Source organism: Hyaena hyaena, unplaced genomic scaffold (genome assembly GCF_003009895.1).
Source record: "Hyaena hyaena isolate Hyena2069 unplaced genomic scaffold, ASM300989v1 scaffold_546, whole genome shotgun sequence".
NCBI lineage: Eukaryota > Metazoa > Chordata > Mammalia > Carnivora > Hyaenidae > Hyaena > Hyaena hyaena.
The window spans coordinates 425990-449691 of NW_024081179.1; the positions used below are offsets into that span (position 1 = coordinate 425990).

Here is a 23702-nt window from a genome sequence, read left to right on the forward strand (position 1 = left end):
GTGGCCGTTGTCATCCACGCGGGCGGGGCGGGGCTCCTGACGGGGCGAGGGCCCGGGCCGCGGGGCGATCGCTGTGGCGGCGTCATGTCCTCCGAGGTGGCCGCGCGCCGCGACGCCAAGAAGCTGGTGCGCTCCCCGAGCGGCCTGCGTATGGTGCCCGAGCACCGCGCCTTTGGCAGCCCCTTCGGCCTGGAGGAGCCGCAATGGGTCCCGGATAAGGAGGTAGGTCGCCGCCGCCCGCCAGCTTCCCGCTCCCAGTCCGCGCCCTGCTTGGCCGAGACCCCCGCGTCCGCGCCTCACTCGCCCGAGGCCCCCCTCCGCGCCCAGGATCCCCTTCCGAGGCTTAGGCTCCCCAGTCCGCATCCCAGGCCAGTCGTGCCTCCCTGGCGCCCCGACCCGGGCCCCCCGAAACGCTTCTTCTGGCTCCTGCTGCCCTTCCGGGGCCCCCCACGGCCGCCCTCTGTACCCGTGGTTCCCGCTGACCGCGCTCCAGCCCTCCCGGGGCCTTGGGTACCAGTGCCCTCTGCCTGGTTTCCTCTTGGGACGCGCCCAGGCTCGCCCACCCCCCACTCAGGTGCGCCCCGCGAGGACCGCCCCTCCCGCTCTGCCCGGGTCTCTGCCCACCTGCGAGGTCGTGTGGGAGTTCCACTTGCATTGGATGAGCTGCAGAGCTGGAGCCCCTGAGACGCCGTCGCTGCCCCTGCCCCGTGGGGGGAGCGGAGGAGAGGCCTTCGCCTCCTTAGAAGGCGGCGCGCTCTGGGTGGGGGTGGGGGGCTGCGCGGAGTGCGGGCTTCGAGAAGGAGGCTGCAGACGGACAGGAAGGAGGGCGCCCTGTGGGGGCACCGCACCTGCTTCGAGGGGTGAGGCTTGGGCAGGCCGTGAGCTGTCCTGTGGGCGGGGTGGGTGCGGCACCTTCTGAAGGCCCTTGGGTGGCAGGCCAGGGGGTTTGGACCCGATCCCATGAGCCAGCAGCTCTCAGCTCCGGAGGCCATGGGCAGGAGCTCCGTGCGTTCCTGTAGATCCGATCCGTCCTAAAGAAGTCAGCGCACCGTGACTGTTGAGTCGCTTTAAGTGACAAGCGTCCCTGCGTCCTGATAAACTGCTTTTCCTTCCTCCCCGAGAACCGCAGTTACAGGCGGCAGGCTGTCAGCACCGGAGTGAAATCAGGTGTCCGAGGCGAGGCCGGCCGGCGCAGGAGCTGGGGGAGGGGCGGCGGGGAGGAGAGGCCCTGCGGCCGCCGCACCCCCCTCCCCCCGCCGCTGCCCCCGCGACCTCTCCCTCCCTCCCGCCCTCTCTGCCGCCGCCCCTGCCCTCCTGCCCTCCCCGCCGCGACCCCGCCCTCCCCGCCGCCACCTCCCACCCCTCCCCGCCCTCTCTGCCGCAGCCCCTGCCCTCCCCGCCGCAGGGTCCCGGTCCCTTCCCTCCCCACTTGCCCTGTTTGTGCGCTTTATTCTGTGCGCTTTTACTCCTGGTGCCGGTACTCTGAACTGACACACGTACTTCCCCACTTGGTCTCCCTGGTTAGTGCTGTGGGAAAATAAAGATAAAGGGCTACGTTGTTTTCCTCTTAGATGAGTAGTGCACAGAGTTCCTTCCTTCCTAGGTTACCGAGGCTGGCACGTGTTTCTGTGCTCGGGGAAGTCGGAATCGTAGGGAGCGACGCGGGGAAGTGCACGGGAGGGGAACTGCTTACTCCTGCAGGGTTGAGGGGAGGGAGGCCTGGAGCCTCTGGCACTTAGTCTGTGGCCACATCGCCGGTGGTCAGGGAGTGCTGGGCTCAGCGCTTCTCCCGCGTTGCCAAGCCCGCCGCGCAGGGGTCTCTGCCCCGGATTGGCCCCCTGCGGAATTCCGACCGCACGGGACCTGGTGCGCGTCCTCGAGAACCCACCGACTAGGGTGGTCCGGGCGGAGGCGCGGCCCCCCTGCCCCCGCTTCTGCACACCGGGTCAGCGGCTGGGGTGACAGCTCCGGCTCCGTGAGCCCTCTCCCCAAGCCCAGTGGTGTTTCCCGGAGAAGTGCCTGTGTTTTCGGGCCGGAGTTGATGGCAGGAAGCCAGCGGTGCTGGCGAAGATGGCTCGATCTGTTTGAATTGGTTCCTTCCTTAGCGGGAGGTTTCCTTTCCATGTAGGAAGGGTAGCGAGTGCCCCTCGGAGGCCCCCTGCACCCCACCCCTTGCGGAAAGGGCCAGCCAGAGGCCTTCCAGGGAGCCTGGGGGAGGAGGGGCCGGCGGGGTGGGCCTCTGTGAGTTTCGTAAACGAAGCAGATTTGAAGCCTACTGGGGTCTGGTCCAAGCGGCCAGAGGTTAGTTAGCGTGTTCTTTTGGAAAAGAAACGGCCTGGGGCAGCACGGACTGGGAGCTTCCGGAGCTCCCGAGAAGGGGGGTGGGGCAGCTCCTCTGCCACTGGTCTGGTCCCAGCTGCTCTCTGCCTGTTCCGTGCGCGTGGGACACCGGGACCTTCTGTGCTGGGCGTGGGGATGGCGGCGGCGGCGGCGGCGGCAGCGAGAACGGGTGAATCTGTGGTTGTTCGGGGCGGGTGAGGGGCAGGAGGGCGACACAGACCCTCAGCCTCCACCCGCTTCTTGTTTGCCGGTTGGCGTCGACGACCTATTTGTGGATGGTCCTCCGTGTCTCATCGTGGCTCCGTTTTCCATCGGGTCACCCTGAGGCCGGCCGGTTCCACGTCTGCGGTACTTACTAGGCGTCTGGCCCTGCGCCAGCCTGGTAGCGTGGGCCCGCAGGGACGTCCCGTGAAAGTGTTCCGGGGTGGTGTGTGTGTGTGTGTGTGTGTGTGCGCGCGCGCGTGCGTGCGTGTGCGTGTGCGCGCGCTCCCGGGCTCCCAGAGGGCCTCCTGCCCGGAAATAACAGTTGCTGGGTGCCGGGGGTGCACAGTCCGTGCCTCCCTGGTGGCTTGTGGGCCTCGGGAGGCCGTGGTGGGAGGAGGAGCCTGGGGCTGGGGGCGTGGCTGGAGGAGGAGCCTGTGGCTGGAGGAGGAGTCTGGGGCTGGGAGGCGTGGCTGGAGGAGGAGCCTGGGCTGGAGGCGTGGCTGGAGGAGGAGCCTGGGGCTGGGGGCGTGGCTGGAGGAGGAGCCTGTGGCTGGAGGAGGAGCCTGGGGCTGGGGGCGTGGCTGGAGGAGGAGCCTGGGCTGGAGGCGTGGCTGGAGGAGGAGCCTGGGGCTGGAGGAGGAGCCTGGGCTGGGGGCGTGGCTGGAGGAGGAGCCTGTGCGGGAGGAGGAGCCTGGGGCTGGGAGGCGTGGCGGGAGGAGGAGCCTGGGGCTGGGCGCTGGGCTCGAGGCCGTGAGACCCTGCAGTTGCGCTCTCCTCCCTCCCATCCTCAGCGCCGGGCACAAACAGCGACGATGGCAGCTCCGACGTCTCACGGAAGCGGGAAGAGAGCAGTGTGTCAGATCAAAACCAAATCCCAAGTTGGGGGAGCCTGTTGTGGGCAGGGGGAGGAGCTGGTGCTGGAGGGGGACCCCGAGACCTGGGGATCTGCCCCTTGTCTCCGCCGGACAAGGAACTGCTTTGTGTGGGGAGGGACCTGGGCTGGAAGAGAGCGGTGGGAAGGGGGAGGCGTGGGCTCAGCGCGGTCGCGGCTGTGTGACCTGCGTTCAGGGGCTGCAGCGCCCCAGGTCCGCCTGCTGCAGGTGAGGGTGAGCTGTCACCCATGGGCTGAAGGAAGGAGAGAAGCTTGACTTGTTTGAGCAAGTGAGGTGAATGGGCATCTAGTTCTGACTGATGGGTCTGGATAAACAGGACAGCCGGTCGAGAACAGGGTGAAAATGGGGATTTGGGGTCCATGTGCAGCATTGTCACGGGTGATCTGGGGCAACTGAGTCATCGAGGTCACACGGCAAGGGGGTCCTCTGCAGGAACCTTCCTGGCACAGGATGGGGGGGTCTTTCACCCCGGCTCGGGGACCCCAGAGCACACCCCCTCATCCTGGGAGCGCTGGGCCCTTGTGGCTGCGCAGAACCCTCTGGTGTTGGGGGACACGGAGCGGAGGGTCCTCAGGGGCACCGGGCAGGCCCAGCACTTACTTCTTCCCAGGGCGTGCTTGTGTCTGGGGGAGCTGCGTCTGTGATGGGGTCTGGTGGGGACACAGGGACAGAGGAGCCCTTGTCGCCTGTGATGCCAGCTGTTCTGCATCCACTGTCACATTCGCCCCAGGACCTCCTGTGTCTCTCTTGAGCTGGGTTTGTAACAGTTTACTGGTCCCCTCGCTAATTAAGGAGTTAAATCTTCAAGATGAGTCACTTTATATTTTAGAAGGAGTTTTTTTATTCTATAGGAAGTATTATCTTTCAATAAAGATACATTAATACATGTATTTTTTGTTTAAAACATTTTTTTAAGATTTATTTAATTTTTTTTTTGAGAGAGGGTGGGGAGGGGCAGGGAGAGGCTCATAGGATCCGAAGCAGGCTCTGTGCCGACAGCCCGATGCCCGGGCACCCCAGTACATATATCGTTAAGACTTATTTTCTGGATTTGTTTGCATCTGAGGAACCTAAGACACGGAGCCTCGGGGCCTGGCTCCAGCCAGCAGGGGGTGCTGGGCCCCCAGGGAGGGTGTGCAGGTGTCCCCAGGCTCTTTTGTTACAGTAGCTTTTTTTTTTAATGTTTTATTTCTGAGAGAGAGAGACAGACAGACAGCATGAGCAGGGGAGGGGCAGAGAGGGAGACACAGAATCTGAAACAGGCTCCAGGCTCTGAGCAGTCAGCACAGAGCCCGACGTGGGTCTCGAACCCACAAACCGGGAGATCATGACCTGAGCCGCAGTCGGATGCTTAACTGACGGAGCCACCCAGGCGCCCCACAGTAGCTTCGTTTTTGACATTCCTTTACACTCTCCAAATTCTGTATTTTCCATCAAAAAAATTTTTTTGAGAGCCAGTGGGTGTGGGCGCGTGCGGGAAGGGGCAGAGAGCGGTGTGATTTCCCAGCGGGTTCAGGGCTCCCGCTCACGTACCCCTGAGAACACGACCTGAGCCAGAGTCAAGAGTTAGACACGCAACCGACTGAGCCATCCAGGCGCCCCTCTTCCAACTACTTAGACTTTGAGGGGAGACCCTCTGGGGCCAGTGCTGGCTCTGAAGAGTTGCCCCGGGCACCCTGGCACCCGGCCCGCGTCTGCGCTGGCCCAACCCCGTGCTGCCCACCGGGACGCCACCAAACCAGCACCCGAGTCACAGGCCTCGGGAGTGTGTGGTGCCTCCTCGCCACCAGCTTCCGCCCCGCTGCCCGCCAGGCCTGCCTGCCGGGTACGCGTGTCCCCGCCCCCCCTGCACTCCGTGAGTCCCCGGGGCCCCTCACTGGCAGCGTCTGTCTCTGCCCAGCAGCCTGGCCAGAGGCTCAGGCAGCAGGTCCTGAGAGGTTGGGTCCTCGGGGTCACTCCTGGTGGCCCTGCCCCCACTTGCCCCCCACTGCTCCTGCCCCTCCCACCCCGTGTGCTTGGGGGGGGGCGTCTCAGGCTCAGTGGGGTGCACCGCCGCCTCTGCTGTCAGGGCCTGGGCCGCCCGCTGGGCTGCTCTCGGCTGTGCACCTGTGCTCTCTGTTCCTTGGTGCGGTTTGGTTACCAGACACGGTAGTGGTTCTTGGGCCCTAGTTTTTCATTCTCTTCGTGTTAAAATGCTCTGTTGGTAATTTTAAAAGTGCCTCCTCTTACATCATCAGAAAGTGACCTGTGTAAAGATGGGTCAGTTTTCTGACTCCCTGCATCGCTCAGGTGCAGCAGTGAAGCCCTGTGTCACACGGTTCAGGGAGCACGGTTCTGGCTCTTGTCTCACGTGTAAGAACTGGCCTTGGGGCGCCCGGGGGGCTCAGCTGGTTGAGCGTCCGACTCTTGGTTTGGGCTCAGGTCATGATCTCAGGGTCGTGGGACCGACTGTGGGGCCTGCTTGGGATTCCCTGCCCCTCCCGGCCCCGCTCCCTCTGAAATAAAAGCAAAGTAAGATAAAATTGGTTGTTCAACTCACCCAAACACACAGGCCCTACGGTACGCGTGTCTTTGTTAGCGCTGCCGGAGAGGGAGCGAGGCGGGGCGGCCTGGGAGACCCCAGCGGGCGCTGGAGCCTGGGAGCGACGCGGGCTTCGGGCCGCTGGGCCTCTCCGGTCTCCCCCTCGCTGGAGGTTTTCTCCCACGGATTCTGTGGCTGGCACTGCACTGCGGGGGACACACAGAGCCTGGGGCCCTGCCACGCTTCCCAGGCCTGAGTCCCAGGACTCACAAAAGGGAGAGGCTGAGGCAGGGGATAGGTGGAAGCAGCCACAGCTCATACTTGAAGCCAGTGGGGACTCTGTAGATGGTTCTGGAAGGCCAGGGTGGGCCAAGTCCAGAAAGCAGCTTTAGAGCAAAGTGGTAACAAGAAAGTGTTAGTCCCCACACACTCTCGAAAAGCTTCGCCAACACTCCCAGGGCAGGGACAGGACACACGGGGCCCGTCTGGCCTCAGGGTGGTGTCTGAAAAGGGCATCCACCGTGGAAGGACACGTGCCAAGGCCCAGTGTGGCCGGGGGTCCCAGCATCCCAGGACTCTGCCCTGGACCGACACAGAGTCAAGCGCACTTGGCTCAGACTCGAATCTCTTCAGAGCTACTTGCTTGCCCGACTCGTGTGCCTGCAGGAGGCCAAGGCCCGGAGGGGGACACACAGAGCCGGGGGAGAGGTGACCGGCGGGAGGGGCGGGCTGGCACGTGCCCCCGCTGCCCTGCGGGCCCAGTGTGTCCCTGGCTGAGCGGAGAGAAGGCGGCCGGTGGGGACGAGGGGAGGACGCTGGGGGTCAGGCCCCGCCGGGCAAGGCTGACGGCTTTGCTCCGGTCACGTGCCGTCTGGCTGTCCCGTGGTCGGAAGTCCTCCGCCCGGCGGGCACTTGGCCCCGTGCCCTGTTGGGGGGCAGGAGGGGCTTTCCCGCCGCGGGAAGCTGAGACTCATCAGCGTCGGGATGGCCCGTCGGTGCCTCGTGCAAAGTTAGAAACGACTCTTGGCTTGTGTTAGAGAAGCCGCCTGAGCTCGGCCCTTTGGTGACGATGTGGCATCTGGAGCCCCTGGTCTTCAGTGCTGGTCGCACGGCTGCTGGCACTCAGTCTGTTCCCTGAGCACCCGGGTGAGGGAGGCTTGCCCTCCGGGCGCCGTGCCACCATCCCTTCCCTCTGGGCGCGGTGGGGCCTGGGTGCCCGTCACTGCTCGCCGGTTCCCTCTGGTACCTTTACTCCAAGGAGCATCCGAGAGCATCTCCAGGCCTGGTGGCGACCACGTTTAACCCACTTCAGACCCGCATCATCCCACACCCCACTTCAGCCTCGTCCAGGCGCACGTGTGGCCATCCCGCGTGGGGGCCGGTCCCCTGCTCGGCCGCTGCGCCACCCTCTTCTTCACGTGGAAAGTGGCGCTCACGTGCCTGGGCTGCTTCGGGTTAGTTCCAGCTGTGGAATCATGTGGTCCTTCCGGGACATGGATCCGTGGTTCCGGCACCAGAGCTGGGGGTCCTTAGGGGACTGCCCTAGCGTGGCTGTTTGGGCTCTGACCGCTGCCCCCGGCGTCCCCAAGATGCCCTGTGAGCTCCTTCCCTGCCCCTGGCCTCGCGGACTTGAGCCCAGCTGTGCCTGGGGCGCATCTCCCTACCCCTGCGTGGGCTGGGGGCACGGCTCTCCCAGCAGCACGCAGAGTTGGGGCCTGACACTCGGTGGCCTTCCCTCCTAGTGCCCAAGATGTATGCAGTGTGACACCAAGTTTGACTTCCTGACCAGAAAGGTGAGCTGAAGCCGTCGGGTGGGGGGCCCAGGCCTCCATCAAGCCCCTCTGGGGGGAGGGTGACGCACCCGCGTGTCCTGCTGGCTGCCTGAGAATAGCAGACAGGGACTCAGTCCTGGGTCCCGAGCGCAGCGTGCATGCCCGTGTGACTGTGCAGGGCACCCGCCACACACGGTCTTGTCCTCGAAGAGGGGTCGTCCTCTGCGGAGGTGGGGTGTCCTGGCGGGTGGGCAGCGGGACGCAGGGCGGCCTGCCGTGTGCGCGGCGCTCTAGCAGCTCCTCCTTCCAGTGGCGAAGACCAGCACGGGGCCGCCTGTGTAGATGGGTGGTGGTCTCGGGGGGCGGAGAGGGCAGTCCTCTGTCCCCTCAGCACCACCCCTGGGTCCGCAGCACCACTGTCGCCGGTGTGGGAGGTGCTTCTGCGACAAGTGCTGCGGCCAGAAGGTGCCACTGCGGCGCATGTGTTTCGTGGACCCCGTGCGGCAGTGTGCCGAGTGCGCCCTGGTGTCGCACAAGGAGGCGGAGTTCTACGACAAGCAGCTCAAGGTGCTCCTGAGCGGTAAGCCCGGGTCGGCCCTGGACACCCAGGGTCCTGGGGTCCGTGCGGCGGGCGGCCTGGAAGAGCTCTGGCCCCATTCCCTTCCGGATTCCGTAGAAGGATAGAGCCTCCCTCTCTACAGAAACAAGGGTGCAGCCTAGAAGGCGGCTTGAATCCGCCGGATTGGGGGCCAGTAGCTGGGACATCCGTCGGGTGCGGGGCCACAGACACGGGGTCCCTGTGACACGGGTGGGACCTTCCACCGGCCGTGTTGGGGTGTGAGTGGCGTCTGAGGGTGAGCTCCACGGGCTTCTGAGGGCCGAGCCCCCTCCTCCCTGTGGCCCGCCGTGGTGTCCCTGCCGCCCCTGGCCCTGTTCCAGTCCTGCCCTGGGTGCTCCCGGAGCGTGGGGGGGGGGGGGCTCCGTGCTCTTGGGTTGGGGTCCCCAGGGCCTTTGGGGGACAGATGGAACGTTACGAGGAACCTTCAGGGTGCGCAGACCCCCCTCCCCCGACAGTCCCCTGGGCATTACCTCTGCCCCTTTCCTCCGTCGTGGCCTTGCCACCTCACCGGGGGGACCCGCGGGCACAGCCACCACTGTCGTCTCACTTGGTCTCATTGCGTCCCGTCTCCCTCGGAGCTGGCCTCGCTGGGCTAGGGGGCGGCGGGGGGGAGGGGCTGGTTGTGTTCTCACGTTGGTTTTTGTACCCTAAGGAGCCACCTTCCTCGTAACTTTCGGAAACTCGGAGAAGCCGGAGACGATGGTTTGCCGTCTCTCCAGCGACCAGAGGTGAGAGGCGGAGCGCCGCTTGGCACAGGCGGCCTGGTCCCGTCGGCCCCGGGGTAACGTGGAGCGGACGCCCTGTTTCCTAGGTACCTGCTCCTGGACGGGGACAGCCGCCACGAGATCGACATTGCGCACATCTCGAGTGTGCAGATCCTCACGGAAGGCTTTCCGCCCGGAGGTGAGTGTGGCAGGAAGCTCGGTGCCGGCGTGGGCGGCTTTGGGGCGAACGCGGTGACATCGAGGACGGGGCCTGTCGGCAGGGTCTCCGTTGTCCTCTAAGGGCTTGGGTTTAGTACGTGGCTTTAGGAACCTGCCAGGTGAATGGGGTGTAACGCGTAAAATAACGAATTCAGGAGAAGTTGCCCGAACGGGTCACATAAAAGCCCTTCTGCACCCTTTACTGTTGGCCTCACGCCAAGGATAAAGCTCCCAGAGCGGCTGGCGTCACCCACGTGCTCTAGGGCCCGGAGTGGTGGCTCGTTGGGAACCAGCGCTTTCCTGCTCCTGTCAGGCATCTATGGAAACAAGATTCCTTTCCATTTCCTTGGCGAGCTTCCAGAGCATTCAGCCCCTTCTGGATCTTTCCACTTAAACTTGTGCTTCTAGCTGTCTTTCTGCAAGAGTAGGGTTTGGATTCTGTGCTGACAAACACCCACGTGACTTAATCCTTCTTGCTTTCTGTTTGCTGACTGGCTCTTGGTTCTTCTCTCCCGCCTGCCTGCCTTCTTCGCTGTAGAGAAAGACTTTCACACTTACACCAGCCTCCTGGGGAGCCAGCCCGCCGCCCAAGGTCAGCCACCTGCTCTGCCCTCTGGCCCTGCTGCCTCTGAAACAGTCACTTCTGTTGGTCCATTTGAAAGGGGTTGGGCCCAAGGCAGGGCTATGTAAAGCATGAAGGAAAACATCTGGGGGCAGAAATGGGTTTGATTTGCTCGGTTTCTCAGTTCTAAGGGGGCTTAGCATCAGCATCTCTGGGCCCTAAGCTGGCCGAGCGCAGGGGCAGGAGTGGGGGGCACGGCCGGCGCCCTCCCTCGCTTTCCCGCCCCTCCACAGCCAGCTCCGCACTTCTGCCCGGGCGCCTGAATGCCGACGCCGGAGGGCCAGGCCAGCGCTCTGCCGCCTCTGTGCCCCAAGCACGGTGTGCTCGTTCATTCCAGACCGGCTCCCGTGGCAGGTGGGGGGTCAGACCCCCGGGTACAGAGGGCAGGGCCTGGAGAAGCTGGGGGTCAGCCCAGGTGCTCGGGGGCCTGTCTCCTGCTAGGGAGGCCACCTTGTCCTGGCCCCTCCTGGGCCAGGGAGAAGGCCGCATCCCAGTGGCCTGGTCAGTGGTCTCCCGGGGCAGGGCCCGAGGGTTTCTGGTGCTTGCTCACCCCCTTCTGGCAATTCTAGGGGTGCAGTGGACCCTGCTCTGGTAGAAATTTCCTAGAACCTTTAAAACCCCAGAACCTTGTCTTCCCAGGGGCAGGTGGGGGGCGGGCAGGGGGGCTGCCTGGCGGCCTGAGAGCCTGGTGGTGCGTGTCGTCAGCTTCGCCGGCTGCTCGGATCCCCGCAAAGTGCAGAATCATCCAGAGACGACACGGAACATGGCCGTGGCTGTGCTGATTAAACTTTACTTACAGAAGTGGGGGGTGGGCAGAGCCGTGGTCTGCGTCAGGGACCACCTGTGCACACGCACCGATGGTCAGGCCACTATTTGTCCGCGGGTGTGGTCTGCAGTCCACGGGCCCGGGGGAGAGGCGGGCCCTTGGCTTTGACTCAGAAATCAGTGTCTGCTGGAAGGAATCTTCCACGAGGTGGAGTCCTGCTCATAAACAGAGCTTTCACGCTGAAGTTAGAGTAGAAGAGCTCTAGGTGGGCTCCGTGGGGGAGGCCTGGCCTCCACGGGACCATTTTGACTATGGCCGAGACTGTGAGAGCCACCCGTCCTTGAGGGGCTGGTGGTGGGAGCAGCCGGCCATGGCCTGCAGAGGCCGGTGGCCTCGCGGCATCTCTGCAGGGGCTCACGTGGCAGGGTGGGGTGTCAGTACCTCTCCGGTGCCGGTCCCGGCCAGTGGCTCAGCCTGTACGCGAGCTCTCAACAGCGGGACAGCTGTGAGGCCAGAGTGACGGCCAGTGGGACCAGTCCTCACGTGGAGCCGGCCCTGCTTGGGTTTCCTGACCGCAGGAGTCCCCACGTGGGCCCGGGGGGCACAGTGGTGGTTCTCTCGGCTCAGTGATGTGGCGCAGTTTGTCCTGGGCCCCTGAGGACTCGGTTCCTTTCCCGTCCTGTGAATTTGGGGTCGTCTTCCGGATGTTGTCCCCCGGTGCCCCTGGGCCCCCTGCACCCGCGTGAGGGGTGGGAAGGAGGCTCCCTGGTCTCCGCCACGAGGGCAGGTGGGATCCTGGGCGCTTGGGGTCCCCGCGGGCCTTCTTACCTGGTCTCCCTCCTGCAGGAGGTAATGCCCGGGCCACAGGCATGTCCCTGCGGTTTGCAGCGCCAGGGGCAGAGGGCCTGACGCAGCTGAAGCTGACGGCCGGGGAGGACGCAAACGCCAGCAGGAGGCAGTCGACGGCGTGGCTGGCGGCCATGCACAAGGTACCAGGGCGGCAGCCAGGCCGGGCTCAGGAGGCGGGGCCCACCTCTCCCAGAGGAAGCCCTGGGGGCGGGGGTGCCCGTGCCAGCTCGGCACAGGACCGGTCACGCTTGTCTCACCACTCGTAGGCCACCAAGCTCCTCTACGAGTCACGGGGCCAGTGACTCCACGCGGGATGGACCACTGGCCCGGGAGCGTGGAGCCTGCTCCCCGCACGCACAGGCCGCTGACGCCCCGCTGTGCCGGGAGAGCGATCCGAGCGTTGGGAGGAAGTGAAGCGCTCGCGTCTCTAGTGCGACACGCAGTGTATTAATGCTCTAAACAGCTTCGCGCTCTACAGCTGGTGTATTGTCCTGTTGATACTTAATTGGAGGTGGGGGAGAGTTAGCTACACTACTGCTACACTACTTTTAGCATAACTTCAACCATGTTTTTATGGGTGCCCAGGTTTGCTGGAAGGTTCTGGCCCCTCAGTGTTCACGCTTGCAGAGCAGGGATCTGGGCAGTGCGAAGTCGGGCCTGAGCTGTCTGGGATCCTGGTTTCTAGCGTGCTCGTTTTCAGTCTCCCTGAGCCCATTTTCTAGACTGTTCACTTATTGCATCACTAATCTGGGGCTACCGCCAAACCTTTGATACTTCACTAAGGGAAAGGGGCCAGCCTTGCTTTTTGTACTTTTCACTTACCGTTTCACTTTATTAAAATAATTGTACAACAATTTGTATATAATGCTTATGATTAAAACTTATTTTGAAAATAGATCAGCCCTCACCTCACTGTGTCCAGAAAACCTGAGCTCTCGTGCCGCGGCTCCGCTCTGGCTCCAAAACACAAGACTCGCAGCCGCTGGTGGGAGACAGCGGTTTATTGTGCACATTTACACGGCCTCCACGGCGGTGGCTTCCGGCAGCAGAGGCTGCCCCGCGGGCGCTCGCCTGTCGTCAGCACGCTGCGTACAATCAATGCTTACAGGTGACTGGCTACACACACGTTTATACATAAATTATACACAAGACTCATACATGGAAAATAAAGCCTAAGGGCCTGGATTTTAATGAGAGAAAAAAACATTTCCATCATTCTGGTAGTTTCGAATGGTCTAGTCAAAAAATACTTTTGGTATAGAAAAGTCTGTGCGTACGAGGTGCCTCACTTGCAGTCGGGACCTGGCACAGGTTATGCATCGTGGCTGGCCTCCACTCCTGCCCCACCCCCAGCTGCCCCTGACACGCAGGCACCCCCACATGCACCCCCACCCTGCCCTGGGCTGCTGGCCCATGGGTCGCACAGTGTGCAGAGGAGGGGACAGTGCGATCTGGAGGCTTCTGAGGGCTCATCACTTGGTATTCAGAGCCCTGGAGCCTGGGACGCAGAAGCGCGGGCCGCCATCAGCCATGTGCAGGGGACCCACACCGAGGCCCAGCACACGCGCCAAGCACCACCACTGACAGAAGTTTACATCCAGGGGCCCTCTCGGTAGGGAAAGGAGGAGATGCGTGTGGTCAGGGCGGAAAGGATGGTGGGCGGCTGTGATTTCCGGTAGCCGGGGGCGGGGGGGGGGGGCTCACAGCGGCTGCGAGCTCTCGGCACTGGGGTGGAGGGACGTGGAGAATGAGGCCTTGGGGCCAAGTCAGTAAGAGGGTCGTCTTCACTGGCAACCAACCAGGGGGAAGTTCTGGGGCTTCCTATTGGCAACAGGGACAGCTGCTTACAAAGCTGGGTATTTATTTGGATTTACAGTAATTGGCAAAATTCAGTCTCTGGAGGCAAAAGTACCTCTCCCAGTTACGGGCCAACTGAAACGGCCTCCCCGGGAAACCGCGGGGATTTCACATTGTGGACGCTGTCCGCTAGGGCGAGCACCAGTGTAAACCACGTCTAGCTGCAGCTTTCCCGGGGAGACGGCAGCGCGGGCTCCTCAGCGGCTCCTTGCGGCGGGCGCGCGTGGGCAGTGCCCCCGACGGAAGTTCAGGCGAGCGTGCGCTGTCGGGGTTTGATCCGTGGATACAACTGGGAAGCGGTGCAAACGGTGAGGGCGCAGATGCGGCACGCCGAGCAGGAAGGGGTGCCCGGCGGTGCCCAGGCGGCCGCCACGCAGCCGCCACCCACCAGAGACCCCTGACTCCCTCTACAGGCTGCACCCCCCCACCCCGGAGAGCCTCTTGTGCGCGGCATTTGGCAGCGCCTCAAATCCACGTTGGTGGCGGGAAGCCCGCACGTCCCCGGAGGCGCGCGGGGGGCCCAGCGGCACCTGCCCTGAGGTCTGGTGCGGTTAGAGACGCTACAGAGGGGACGGCGTGCGGGCTCCACACCCCGACGCGGTTCTGGGCCGCAGACGGTGGACAGTGGTGGCGGCGGGCTGCCTGCCAGCTCCTGCATCGGGGGCTCGGGGCCCCTGGGCCGGCCCCCCCCCCCCCTCCCCGCTCCCACAGTTGGCTCCCGCCGGGGCCTCGAGCCAACTCTGCAAACCTGCCCGATCAGGGGGCGTGGAGGGTGGACGAGGGCAGTCTCCCGCCGCGCTCACCCCGCACGAAGCCCGGTGCTCTGTGACTTACGGGCCGGTGGGAGGGGACAGGGCCGCGGGAGCGACAGCAGCAGCGGCGGCTGAGGCCGGACAAGCGAGCGCAAGGTGCTTACCCCCAGCAGGTTTTTGGGCACATAGCCCTCCCGGTCCCCGAGTCGAGCCCACCACCACTCGGTTTCGCTCTCGTCCTTGCGCCTCAGGATGGTGATGGCGTCCCCCTCGTGGAAGGACAGCTCGTCGCTGTTCTGGGCCTCATAGCCCCACAGGGCGTACACCACTCCTTTGTTCATCACGCCCAGCTTCTCCTGCACCCCTGGGACGACAGGGCGAGGGGTCAGGTGTCCGCAGAGGGCGGGCCGCGGGCAGGGCGCAAGCGCCACGTGGCCTGGTGCTGCCCCAGGTCCGGCAGCCGTCTAGGGCCGTGTCACGAGTCGTGTTCCCACCGCGGTCGGTCCCGGGGCCGAGGCGTGTTGCCGGAGAAACTCAATTCACACCCAGAACTACTTCCAAAAGTCGACCAGCGAGGTGGTGCGGCCGCTCCTGGGCAGGGGGGGCCCTCAACAAGGCCCCGCGCCACCACCGCCAAGCAAGCTCACACTCCAAGTGACCGCGGGGACCCCGAGACGGGCCCGGGTACCTCCTGCCCCTGTTCCGCTGGCACAGCTGTCCCTGTGACTGTGGCCCCCACTGCCTCCGTGCCGGGAGCCTGGGGCCTGCTTCAGGGTGCCCCCGCGTGCCCAGCGCTACGGCAGGGCAGGGCCATGGTGCCCAAGCTCGTGTGGAGCACACGGCCCGCAGCTCTTTCATCCTTAGAAAGGCTGATCCTGGGGGCGCCTGGGGCTTAGTCAGCTGAGCGTCCGACTTCGGCTCTGGCCGTGAGTTCAAGCTCCACGTCGGGCTCTGTGCTGACAGCTCGGAGCCTGGAGCCTGCTTTGGATTCTGTGTCTCCCTCTTTCTGCCTCTCCCTCCCTTCCTCTCTCTCTCAAAAATAAACAAACATTAAAAAAGTTTTTTTTTAAAGAAAAGATGATCCTGGCTCCGGTGCCTTAATTACAGCAGGGTGAGCTCCACTCCGTGGCTCACTCACCAGTGGTCACCCCATGCCGGGGCTGCGGGGGCCCCTCCTCGGCAGCCTGACCCTGGAGCACCTTCGGCTATGCTTCAAGCCCTGGTGCGCCCCAGAAACGTACAGATGGGTGCTGCCCAGCACCCCCCAGACCTCCCAGCTGCTCCACCCAAAGGGGCCGCATCCACACAGAGAACATGCTGTTTTTAGTGACCAAGCACGGAATCTCTGACAACATGGCCCTTCCAACATGCTTTCAGAACGAGCCTTAGGGACAGCGTGACTCCCATCTGAGGAGACTGGCGGGTGCTGGCAAAGTGGTACCTGGCTTCTCCCCGGCCCAGCACGCCGGCACCGCACCCAGGGCAAGAGCCCGTGCCCAGTGCCAACACCCCCACGTACCATAGAGGAACTGGGAGCACTGGATGTAGCCTTCCTCCATCTCCTCGCACTTGTCCGCGGCCGTTTCAATGTCGCTGATGGTTGAGGCAAAGATGGCAGCGCCGCTCTCCACCAATTGTTTGCAGAGGTGGACGCTGTTGCAAGAGGCGGCGCAGTGCAGCGGCGTCCTGCAACCGAGAGCAGGTGAAGGCACATGAGGCCCTGGCCGGCCAGCTGGGAGCGGGCCGTCCCCGGGGGGCCCCAGGGCTGGGCTGCGCCCTGAGCCCAGAGGTTCCCCTGTGTCCTGACTGCGCGGCCACTGCTGGGTGGGCGGGGCCTCAAGGGGTCCGGGAAGCAGCCTATCAAGTAGGCGCTCTGCACACCCGGGCAGGAACATGCCGTGCGTGGCTGACACGCGCCTTCACGCGGCTACGGCAGGAGGCAGTAGGCGGATTTTGCCACGATTAAAAAATCCCAGATGACTGAACCCCACGAACAGGAGGCTGTCATTCCCAACAAACCCTGCGGGGGGCCGGGGGGTCTGCCCGGCAGCGGAAGGGCCCTGTATGCAAACATGGACAACGGCACAGCCAAGCGGAGTCCCTGCCCACACGGGTACAGGCCATTTAAAACCAGATGAAGAGTAACACTTGGCAAATGCGTACCCCGGGATGTTGCTAGAAGACTCGATCACAGCTGTGCCTTTCACCAGAGGACTCACAGGACTAAAGCAGGGAGGGGACCACACCAGATGGCTCTAGGGTGCGACTCCAGGCCCGCCCGCCCTCCCATGTCTGCTTCTGCACTTGCCCGAGTCCTGGACTAGTGGGGCCGCTTCTGCCTGTGTAGACCATGTGCCCCAGGGGCCCTCACCAGCCATCACTGTCGGCGGCATTCACATTGACCCCGAAGTCCAGCAGGAACTTCACGATGTGGTGGTGGCCGGCGCAGACAGCGTTGTGCAGTGGGGTGATGCCTTCGTCATTGGGCTTGCTAGGGTCTTCCACCTGAGGACACAAGGCGCCTGTGAGCCCCACCCCCCTGCACGCAGGGCAGCCTGGCCCGTGGCTGCGCTCAGCTCACCTCATAGATGATCCTCTGCACCAGGTCAAACTCTCCTTCCAGAGAAGCATCTAGAAGCAGCGCCAGGGGATTGAACCGGACTCTCAGCCCATGCCCCGTCCGCTCTGAGTTAGGCTTTTTCAGGTTGGTCCGTTTGCTCTGCTGGGAAGAAAGCACGCTTTTGACATCCAGGTACTGTGTCAATGCACCAAGCCGTGGTGGAAAGGAGGGACGGGGACCAAAGCCGTGGGCAGCGGCCCCTGGCATCTAGCGAATGCCCACTCCCGGGGCCCAGCCACACCTGCTGTGCCGCGCTCTAGGGGACAGCACTGTCCGGGGGCACCTGTGGTGGCGAGTGAGGTGGGTGACAGCCAAGCTTGGGAGTCAGTCAACTCATCCCTATCAACCCCAGTGGACATCCTCCTCCCCCTCTCTGCTCATCCCCCTCTGTTCCATCGATGCTGACCTCCCACCAGAGGGCTCCGTCTAGAAGGTTCTCCTCCCCCTCATTGCCTGGCCCTCAAATCCTGGCTGCAGCTTCCCTTCCTCGGGGAAACCACCTGACTGGGCCCTCCAGGAGGAGCCCTGGGCCTCACGCACTTCTTCAGGGCCCCACCTGTGGGCTGTCCACCCCTTGGCCTCAGTGCGGGCGCGGACAAGTCTGGCCGGCCCCACTGCCCCCGGAACTACAGCTAACACAGGCGGGTCCTCTACAAACACTAGTTGCCCGCCCAGGATGACACCCACCGTCGAGGCTCCAGGTGGGGGCACGGTGGGGGGCAGCGGTGGGGGGGCTTGGTCCTCCCCCGGTGAGGGGGCCTCGGCCCCAGGGCTGGGGACCTGCTCTGTGGACGGGGCTGTGGCCACGTTGTTGTTGTCATCCTCAGCAGGCTCGGCTGTTTGGTGGGTGCTGTGGGTACAGATGAGGCCCTGTGGTTCAGGGGAAGGGAGCTCATTGTCATTGGCGTCCGAGGCGAGGGCCGGCTCGGCGGGGAGCGGGGCTGTGGGCTGGGCAGGGCCGGCCTCTCCCAGGTTCCCGTTGGCGTTGGTATTTCCATTGTCCACGTCGGCCAGGGTACCCATGAAGTCCTGTGAGGAGCCAGGCTGGTAGAAAGGGGTGCCCTCCATGCCGCCGGCCAGGGTGTTGAAGCGCTGGTACAGCAGCTTCTGGATGTTGGGCCCCCCGGGGCCCTCGGGCTCCGTGATGGAGCTGCGCTTCTTCAGGGGCCGGGGCGCATTGGCCAGCTTCCGGCGCAGCGCCTCCAGGTCGGCGTCGCTCTGATAGCGCAGCGGCGAGTGCACGATGGGCGTGAGCTTGGTGGGGCTGAGCGGCCGCGGCAGGCTCTCCACGGCGCCCGTGCCGGTGCCGCCGTCCCCGGGAGGGGCAGGGCTGTCCTGCTCCGGCTCTTTCTCAGCACTTTCTGCAGGCGGCTGGGACTGCGGCGTGCTTGTGGCTGGCGACCCGTGAAGAAACGGTAACGGCGATGGGGACGTTGAACCGGATGGTAAAACGGGTTTACCGTACACTGCAGGAAACACAGCACAGGGGTGACCTGAGCGTCCTGCGGGGCCGGGGGGCAAGTCACCAAGACCCTGCGATCACACAGGAGGCGGGCTCCTACGGAGAGCAGGAATCTGCTCTGGTGTCACTAAGTCCCACCTTAAATCCCCGAGGAAAACTCTGTTCAGAGAACCCCACTGACTCCTTTTGGAAGGTGGAGTGTCCCCTCTTAACTGGTTTTTACATCTGGGCGTCCACAATTTAGGCTTTCTCAGATGCAAAAAACATATGGCTGCAGACCCAACTTCCCGCCCCAAACCAGCCCTCCTTGCCACACCTCAAAATAGCACGCGTCCCGCAGGCCGAGTCCCACGCTGTGGAGCCCAGGACGCCCTGGACACGAAGGCCCGGCCTGCAGGCCCAGGAGCTGCAGGACAGGGGGCGTCCCCAGGAGCCTGGAAGCTGCAGCCTGTGCCCAAGTGCGTGGGGAGACCCCAGCCCAGAAGTGACGCGTGGGACCCTGCCGTGAAGGCCAGAGTCACCACCTGGCTCCGTGTCCGTGCTCTCTCGCCCGCCTTCCTAGGACACGCCAGCCAGCTCCCTTGCCTTCCCCCCAGGGGCTCGGCTCAGGCACCGCCAGGTGGCCGGAGGACCACATCCGGGCAGAGCCCCCTCACCAGCCCCTGGGCAGCTCCTGCACAAGTCCCCACAAAGCAGGAGGGAAGGAGGACTTTTTTGGGGGGACCCGGGCTTCCCGCGTGCCACAGGGAGGCGGGCACTGAAAATATTAAAACTCCTAATCCTAGGGGTGCCTGGGGAGCTCAGTCAGTTCAGTGTCCGACTCTCGGTTTTGGCTCAGGTCACGATCTCACGGTTCTTGAGTTCAAGCCCTGAGCTGGGTTCTGTGCTGTTAGCTTGCAATTCTCTGTCTCCACCCCTCCCTGACTTGTGCTTTGTTTCTTCCAAAATAAATGAACTTAAAAAAATTTTTTAAATCCTAAATAGCATGTGACCCGAACGTAAGGCTATGGATTGGCATTTAAAGTAAAAGCATGAGTCCCTAGCCGCGCAACAAGGTACAAACCCACCGTACCTGCTTTAACAGACTTATTTAAGGTGCTGTGCACCGCTGGCTGGTAATTCTTAGGAGGCGTGGCTTGCTGGAGGTACATGGAGTATATGGAACTTGAATTCACTGTCTGGGGTCCTTTCCTGGGGGACTGTGGCCTTGACCCTTTATCAGCCAGAAAGGGCCTAATGGCCACAGTCAGTGGGAGTTCAGGCTTGCCGTCCCCAGCCGGGAAGGCAGGCGGTCCGGCCGGTGGGTACGTGGGACTTGGCGGCACGGAGATCCTCTGCTGGATCTGCTGTGAGGAAGCGGGCGTGTGGCCGCCTGGGGCGGGCAGCGGGGCGGGCTTCTGGCGGCCGGGCGGGCCTGCGCCAGGCCTGGGCAAGCTGCCTTCCTTCCTCCGCTCCAGGGAGTTTGTGGAGCCGGGTCCCAGGGGCGCAGGGCTCGGGTACGTCCCGTAGCTCGGAGGCGGCTGCTTGCCGACACCGGGGAGGGGCGGTGGCACTTTACCCATCTCGATGCCCTAAATTGAGATGTTAAGAAGAAAAACAAAGTCACTCTTTGAAAAGTTAAGCATATTTCTATCCCCAGTCACAGGAGAAAACAAAGTAGGACCCGTAATCCTTCCAATCAGCTTGTGACCAGACACCGGGCGCATGGCGGGGACCAAACGCGGCAGGCCCGTCACACGGCCGCGACCGCACAATCCCGAGGGAAACACGTGTCCTCCTGCAGGCGCTCAGTGCCGAGGGTCCGTGGGCTTCTTCACGGCTGGGCGTAATTTAATACGGACACTGTGACCCCCGGCCCCTCCCAGCCCGCAGGGGAGGCTGGTGCGGCGAGGCCTGTCGTGTTCGGTGATAAAGACGGACGGCCTACCAGCTTTTCCGCGGCTCCGGAAGTCGACAAGGGCCCCGGCTGGCTCGAGACGGCCCCTTGCTTGAGAGGGCCCTCCACGCCTGCGTCCTTCCAGTCCACGCTGGCGATCTGCGTCGGCTTCACTGAAGAGCTAGAATTCTGTTTTAATGCTGGCCAGTTTCCATCGTTGGCTTGAGGAGAACACAAAATTTGAGTAAAAATTTTCCTGAAATAAGCTGAACCAACCTAGGAACGACCCCCTGCTAGAAACAAAGAGTGGCTCTGCCGGAGCGGCCGGCCACCCCTCCTTGCACACAGGCTTGTGTGCGGCAAGACCAAGGGTGGCGTCTGCCAGCCAGGCCCCCCCAGCACCCGCACCACCTTCACGCGTATGGAGATGCCATCACCATGCGCGGGGCCGCTCCAACCCGGGCAAGGGGCAGATACCTAAATGCAGGTCAAATCTACTACATCAACACCAAGAAATAAAATGACCATCAACACTGAACTTTTCTGATGTTACTTATAAAGCCAATCACATACTGCAATAAAAAAAAATGTATCCTTTGACTTTTTAACAGGTTTGACCTGTACCACTTCCACATTAGAAGAAAAATTTGACTTTACTGTTAGACATTTATATCCTTTTGAAGTAACTCAAGAGCACCAGAGGCCAGTACAAGCCCTCCTGATCTGTGTGCAGGCTATCAGTCTGCTGCAGTGATCAGACAGCAAAGTCACACCTGGGATTTTAGGAGAGCCACTGAAAAGAGGCTTTCTAACAAAGCGTTTTCCAAACTGAAAGAGGTGCAGAAGCAGTCCCTCGACGCAGTCACAGCCACGTGAGGACATTCTAGCACCTGCAGAGGCCACGTTACAGCCTCTGATTCACGGTCCCGTCACAGAGCAGGCCCAGGGCTGGACTGCACCCCAGCCGGGAAGGCCCGCCATCAGCCACGGGAACGGAAGGCAATCAGAAGGGACTGCTCTGGGTGCTTCTGACGGGAACAGCACGTTCCCTCTCCTCCCCCCAGCGGCGGGCCAGCTGAGCAGGGGGCTCCCCGAGGAGCAGCAGGGAGATCACTCCCCAGAACGCCAGGGCCAGCGCCGGGGCCTGTGGCACTGAGGGAGGAGGAACTCCCACTCGTGCTCTGAGCCCAAGGGCGGAAGGTGCCTCTCATGCAGCGACCTCTGCACGCTGTCGCCAGACCCTGTCAGCGGCTGGGGCAAACCGCCCCAGAGCGAACCACCGCCTTGCTCCACGTGACCGTGACCAGTCAGCCGCTTCCAGGCAAGCAGCGCGTGTGCCTCCGCGTCCCCCAGCCTCATCCTAGATCTGGGGGGGCGTGTGGGCTGGACCACACAGCAGGGATATGCGGAGGGGACAGCTGGGGAAAGGAACATGGCTTCCCCCAACCCGCAGACAAGAAGGGAGGGGGTCTCCAAGGGGTCTTGGGGAGTGTCGTCGGCCAGCTGCTCCAAAAATCCACAACGGGAGCCCCACAGGGACTGAAAGAGGGACTGTGAATTTCCTCCGTTGGGCAGGGGTGCAGAGGAAAGACCCTTTGTTTTTATTATAAAAGACCATGATCTTCAAGTATGACGGAGGCTTACACAGGAGGTAAAACTAAAGTTTTTAAGAAACTCAGAAAATCATCTGAATTTCTTAAAAACAAACCCCCTGCTGTGCCAGCATCGGCCAAACCCTTCCCAAGGACGATGTGGTGTGTGTGGCCCAGCCCAGGCGTCACACCTGTCTGTTGAAGGAAGGGACAAATTGTATTTATGTGGCATTTTTCTCAAGTCTAGATGTGACGAGCAGACCTCTGTCAGTTTGAAAAAACAAACGATTGCTGGCTTAGCAGCTCGTGGAGGGCCAGAGGCCCCACCCCCACCCCGGCCCGCCGCCGCCGGACAGCGTGCACACGGGTCTGCAGAGCGCCCTGAGCGCTGCGGTCAGGCCCGACGCCGCGGTCTGATACTGTCCACAAGCTCGTCCTCTGGGCTTCCCGTGGCCGTCTATGTGACACGGAACCAGAAGGACGGTCGACAGCATGAGTCAGGGTCCCCGCAGGGATGCTTCTCAGCCCGGCTCCAGGCCGGGGCAGGGTCTGTGCTCAGGGGGCACAGGCGTCCTGTGTGCGGTCACCTTGCGCTGCAGGGGAAAGACAGAGGCTGGTGCTGGACTTCTGAAGGACACGTTCTCCAGGCCCTGACGGGTGTCCTCTCCTGGAAGCCCCTGTGAGGCGGCCCAGCCTCACATACCCACACGGAAGAGGGGAATGGGAGATGTCCTCGGCTCAGGAAGTTTTTGGTTTTTTTAACGTGTATTTATTATTGAGAGACAGAGAGACAGAGCATGAGCAGGGGAGGGTCAGAGAGAGAGGGAGACACAGAATCTGAAGCAGCTCCAGGCCCCGAGCTGTAAGCACAGAGCCCGACGCGGGGCTCAAACTCACAAATCATGAGATCGTGACCTGAGCTGAAGTCAGACGCCTAAGTGACCGAGTCCCCCAGGCGCCCCTCAGGAAGTGTTTAAAATGAGGTCAGCAGGGGGCACCTGGGGGGCTCAGTAGGTTGAGCATCCGACTCCGGTCATGATCTCGTGGGTTGTGAGTTCCAGTCCCACGTCAGGTCCGCTGCCGTCAGCCTGTCAGCACAGAGCCTGCTTTGCAACCTCTGTCCCCGTCTCTCTGCCCCTCCCCAACCGTGCTCTCCCCGAAATAAATACATACATTAAATAAATAAGTAAATAACGAAATGAAGTCAGCAGAGAAGTGGCTGGCTGTACTAATTATCTGCCCCTGGAAACAAACACCTGCTCCCCGCAGTAGGGTGGTTCAAACTGTAAACAACAGCTTCTCAAAGAAAGCTGCAATTAGAGATTTGAACCGACCACACACTCCACGTGGCTGCTGACACGGTCGTAGAGAGAGCAGAGCCAGGGCGCGTGGCCCACGACGGCCGGGGACACCTATCCTGCCGGGGTCCTGACAAGCCCACCACCCCACGGCAGGAGTGGCAGACCTGTTGCTGCTCCGACTGGGCACCAGGCAAGAGAACACGAGCAAACAGAAGAGTGCCAAGCTCCACCCCCAGTCCTGAACACAGGGGCCCGGCCGGTGAGTGCGGGGAGGCTGCGCACATGGTACCTGGACTCTGTGACTCCCGTGTGTCACGGGGAGACACGTCGGCCCAGCAGAGAGAAAGTGTAACTGCAAAGAAGCTCTGGCTTAATGTCTAGAAAACAGCCACCTTCTTCCGAGAAGGGAGAGCCCCCTCTCAGTGGAGAGCCCGGCCTGCCTGGGCTGGGAACTGGAGGCTGTTCCGGGCACGGTGCTGGTCACACCGCACGATTCGGTGTGTAGGGACGGTGTGGAGATCTCCGGATTGCTTATGGCCGTGCTGAGCGGGGAAAGGAAAGACCAGCCCCAGCATGCCATTCACAGACAGGCTGTCCCTCTGCCGGGATGGGCGGCAGCAGGCCGAGCACCCATACCCGGAAACAAAACCCGTGGCCCAAGCAGACAGGTTCTGAAGTACTTTGTTCTGAAAAGCCACGCAGTAAAGACACACAGCTCAATAAAGAGAATCCG

The 23702-nt window shown here is 62.7% G+C and overlaps 2 protein-coding genes across 5 annotated transcripts in view; one reads left to right on the forward strand and one right to left on the reverse strand.

Moving 5' to 3' along the window:
* Nucleotides 1-27: 27 nt before the first annotated feature.
* On the forward strand, nt 28-12404 carry ZFYVE21 (zinc finger FYVE-type containing 21). 2 transcript variants are annotated; one of them, XM_039255831.1, is made up of 8 exons: nt 28-222; nt 7701-7751; nt 8142-8310; nt 9002-9077; nt 9161-9252; nt 9811-9864; nt 11507-11649; nt 11776-12404. In XM_039255831.1, the coding sequence occupies exons 1-8, from the start codon at nt 85-87 to the stop codon at nt 11809-11811; spliced, it is 759 nt and encodes a 252-aa protein (XP_039111762.1). In that variant the 5' UTR covers nt 28-84; the 3' UTR covers nt 11812-12404. The 2 variants fall into 2 exon arrangements, with proteins under 2 accessions (XP_039111762.1, XP_039111763.1); XM_039255832.1 differs by lacking the exon at nt 9811-9864 and having other exon boundaries at nt 32-222.
* An 88-nt stretch (nt 12405-12492) lies between these two features.
* The window catches only part of PPP1R13B (protein phosphatase 1 regulatory subunit 13B), a 91792-nt gene continuing 80582 nt past the window's right edge, over nt 12493-23702 (reverse strand). For 2 of the 3 annotated variants that reach the window (XM_039255828.1, XM_039255830.1), the window contains exons 10-17: nt 20128-20297; nt 19273-19771; nt 17426-18204; nt 16700-16840; nt 16490-16623; nt 15638-15804; nt 14283-14482; nt 12493-13655 (exon numbers count right to left, since the gene is read on the reverse strand). In XM_039255828.1, the coding sequence (XP_039111759.1) occupies nt 13614-13655; nt 14283-14482; nt 15638-15804; nt 16490-16623; nt 16700-16840; nt 17426-18204; nt 19273-19771; nt 20128-20297 (2132 nt within the window). In that variant the 3' untranslated portion in view covers nt 12493-13613. The remainder of the gene's footprint in view (nt 13656-14282; nt 14483-15637; nt 15805-16489; nt 16624-16699; nt 16841-17425; nt 18205-19272; nt 19772-20127; nt 20298-23702) is intronic. The other variant, XM_039255829.1, reaches the window with a different exon arrangement.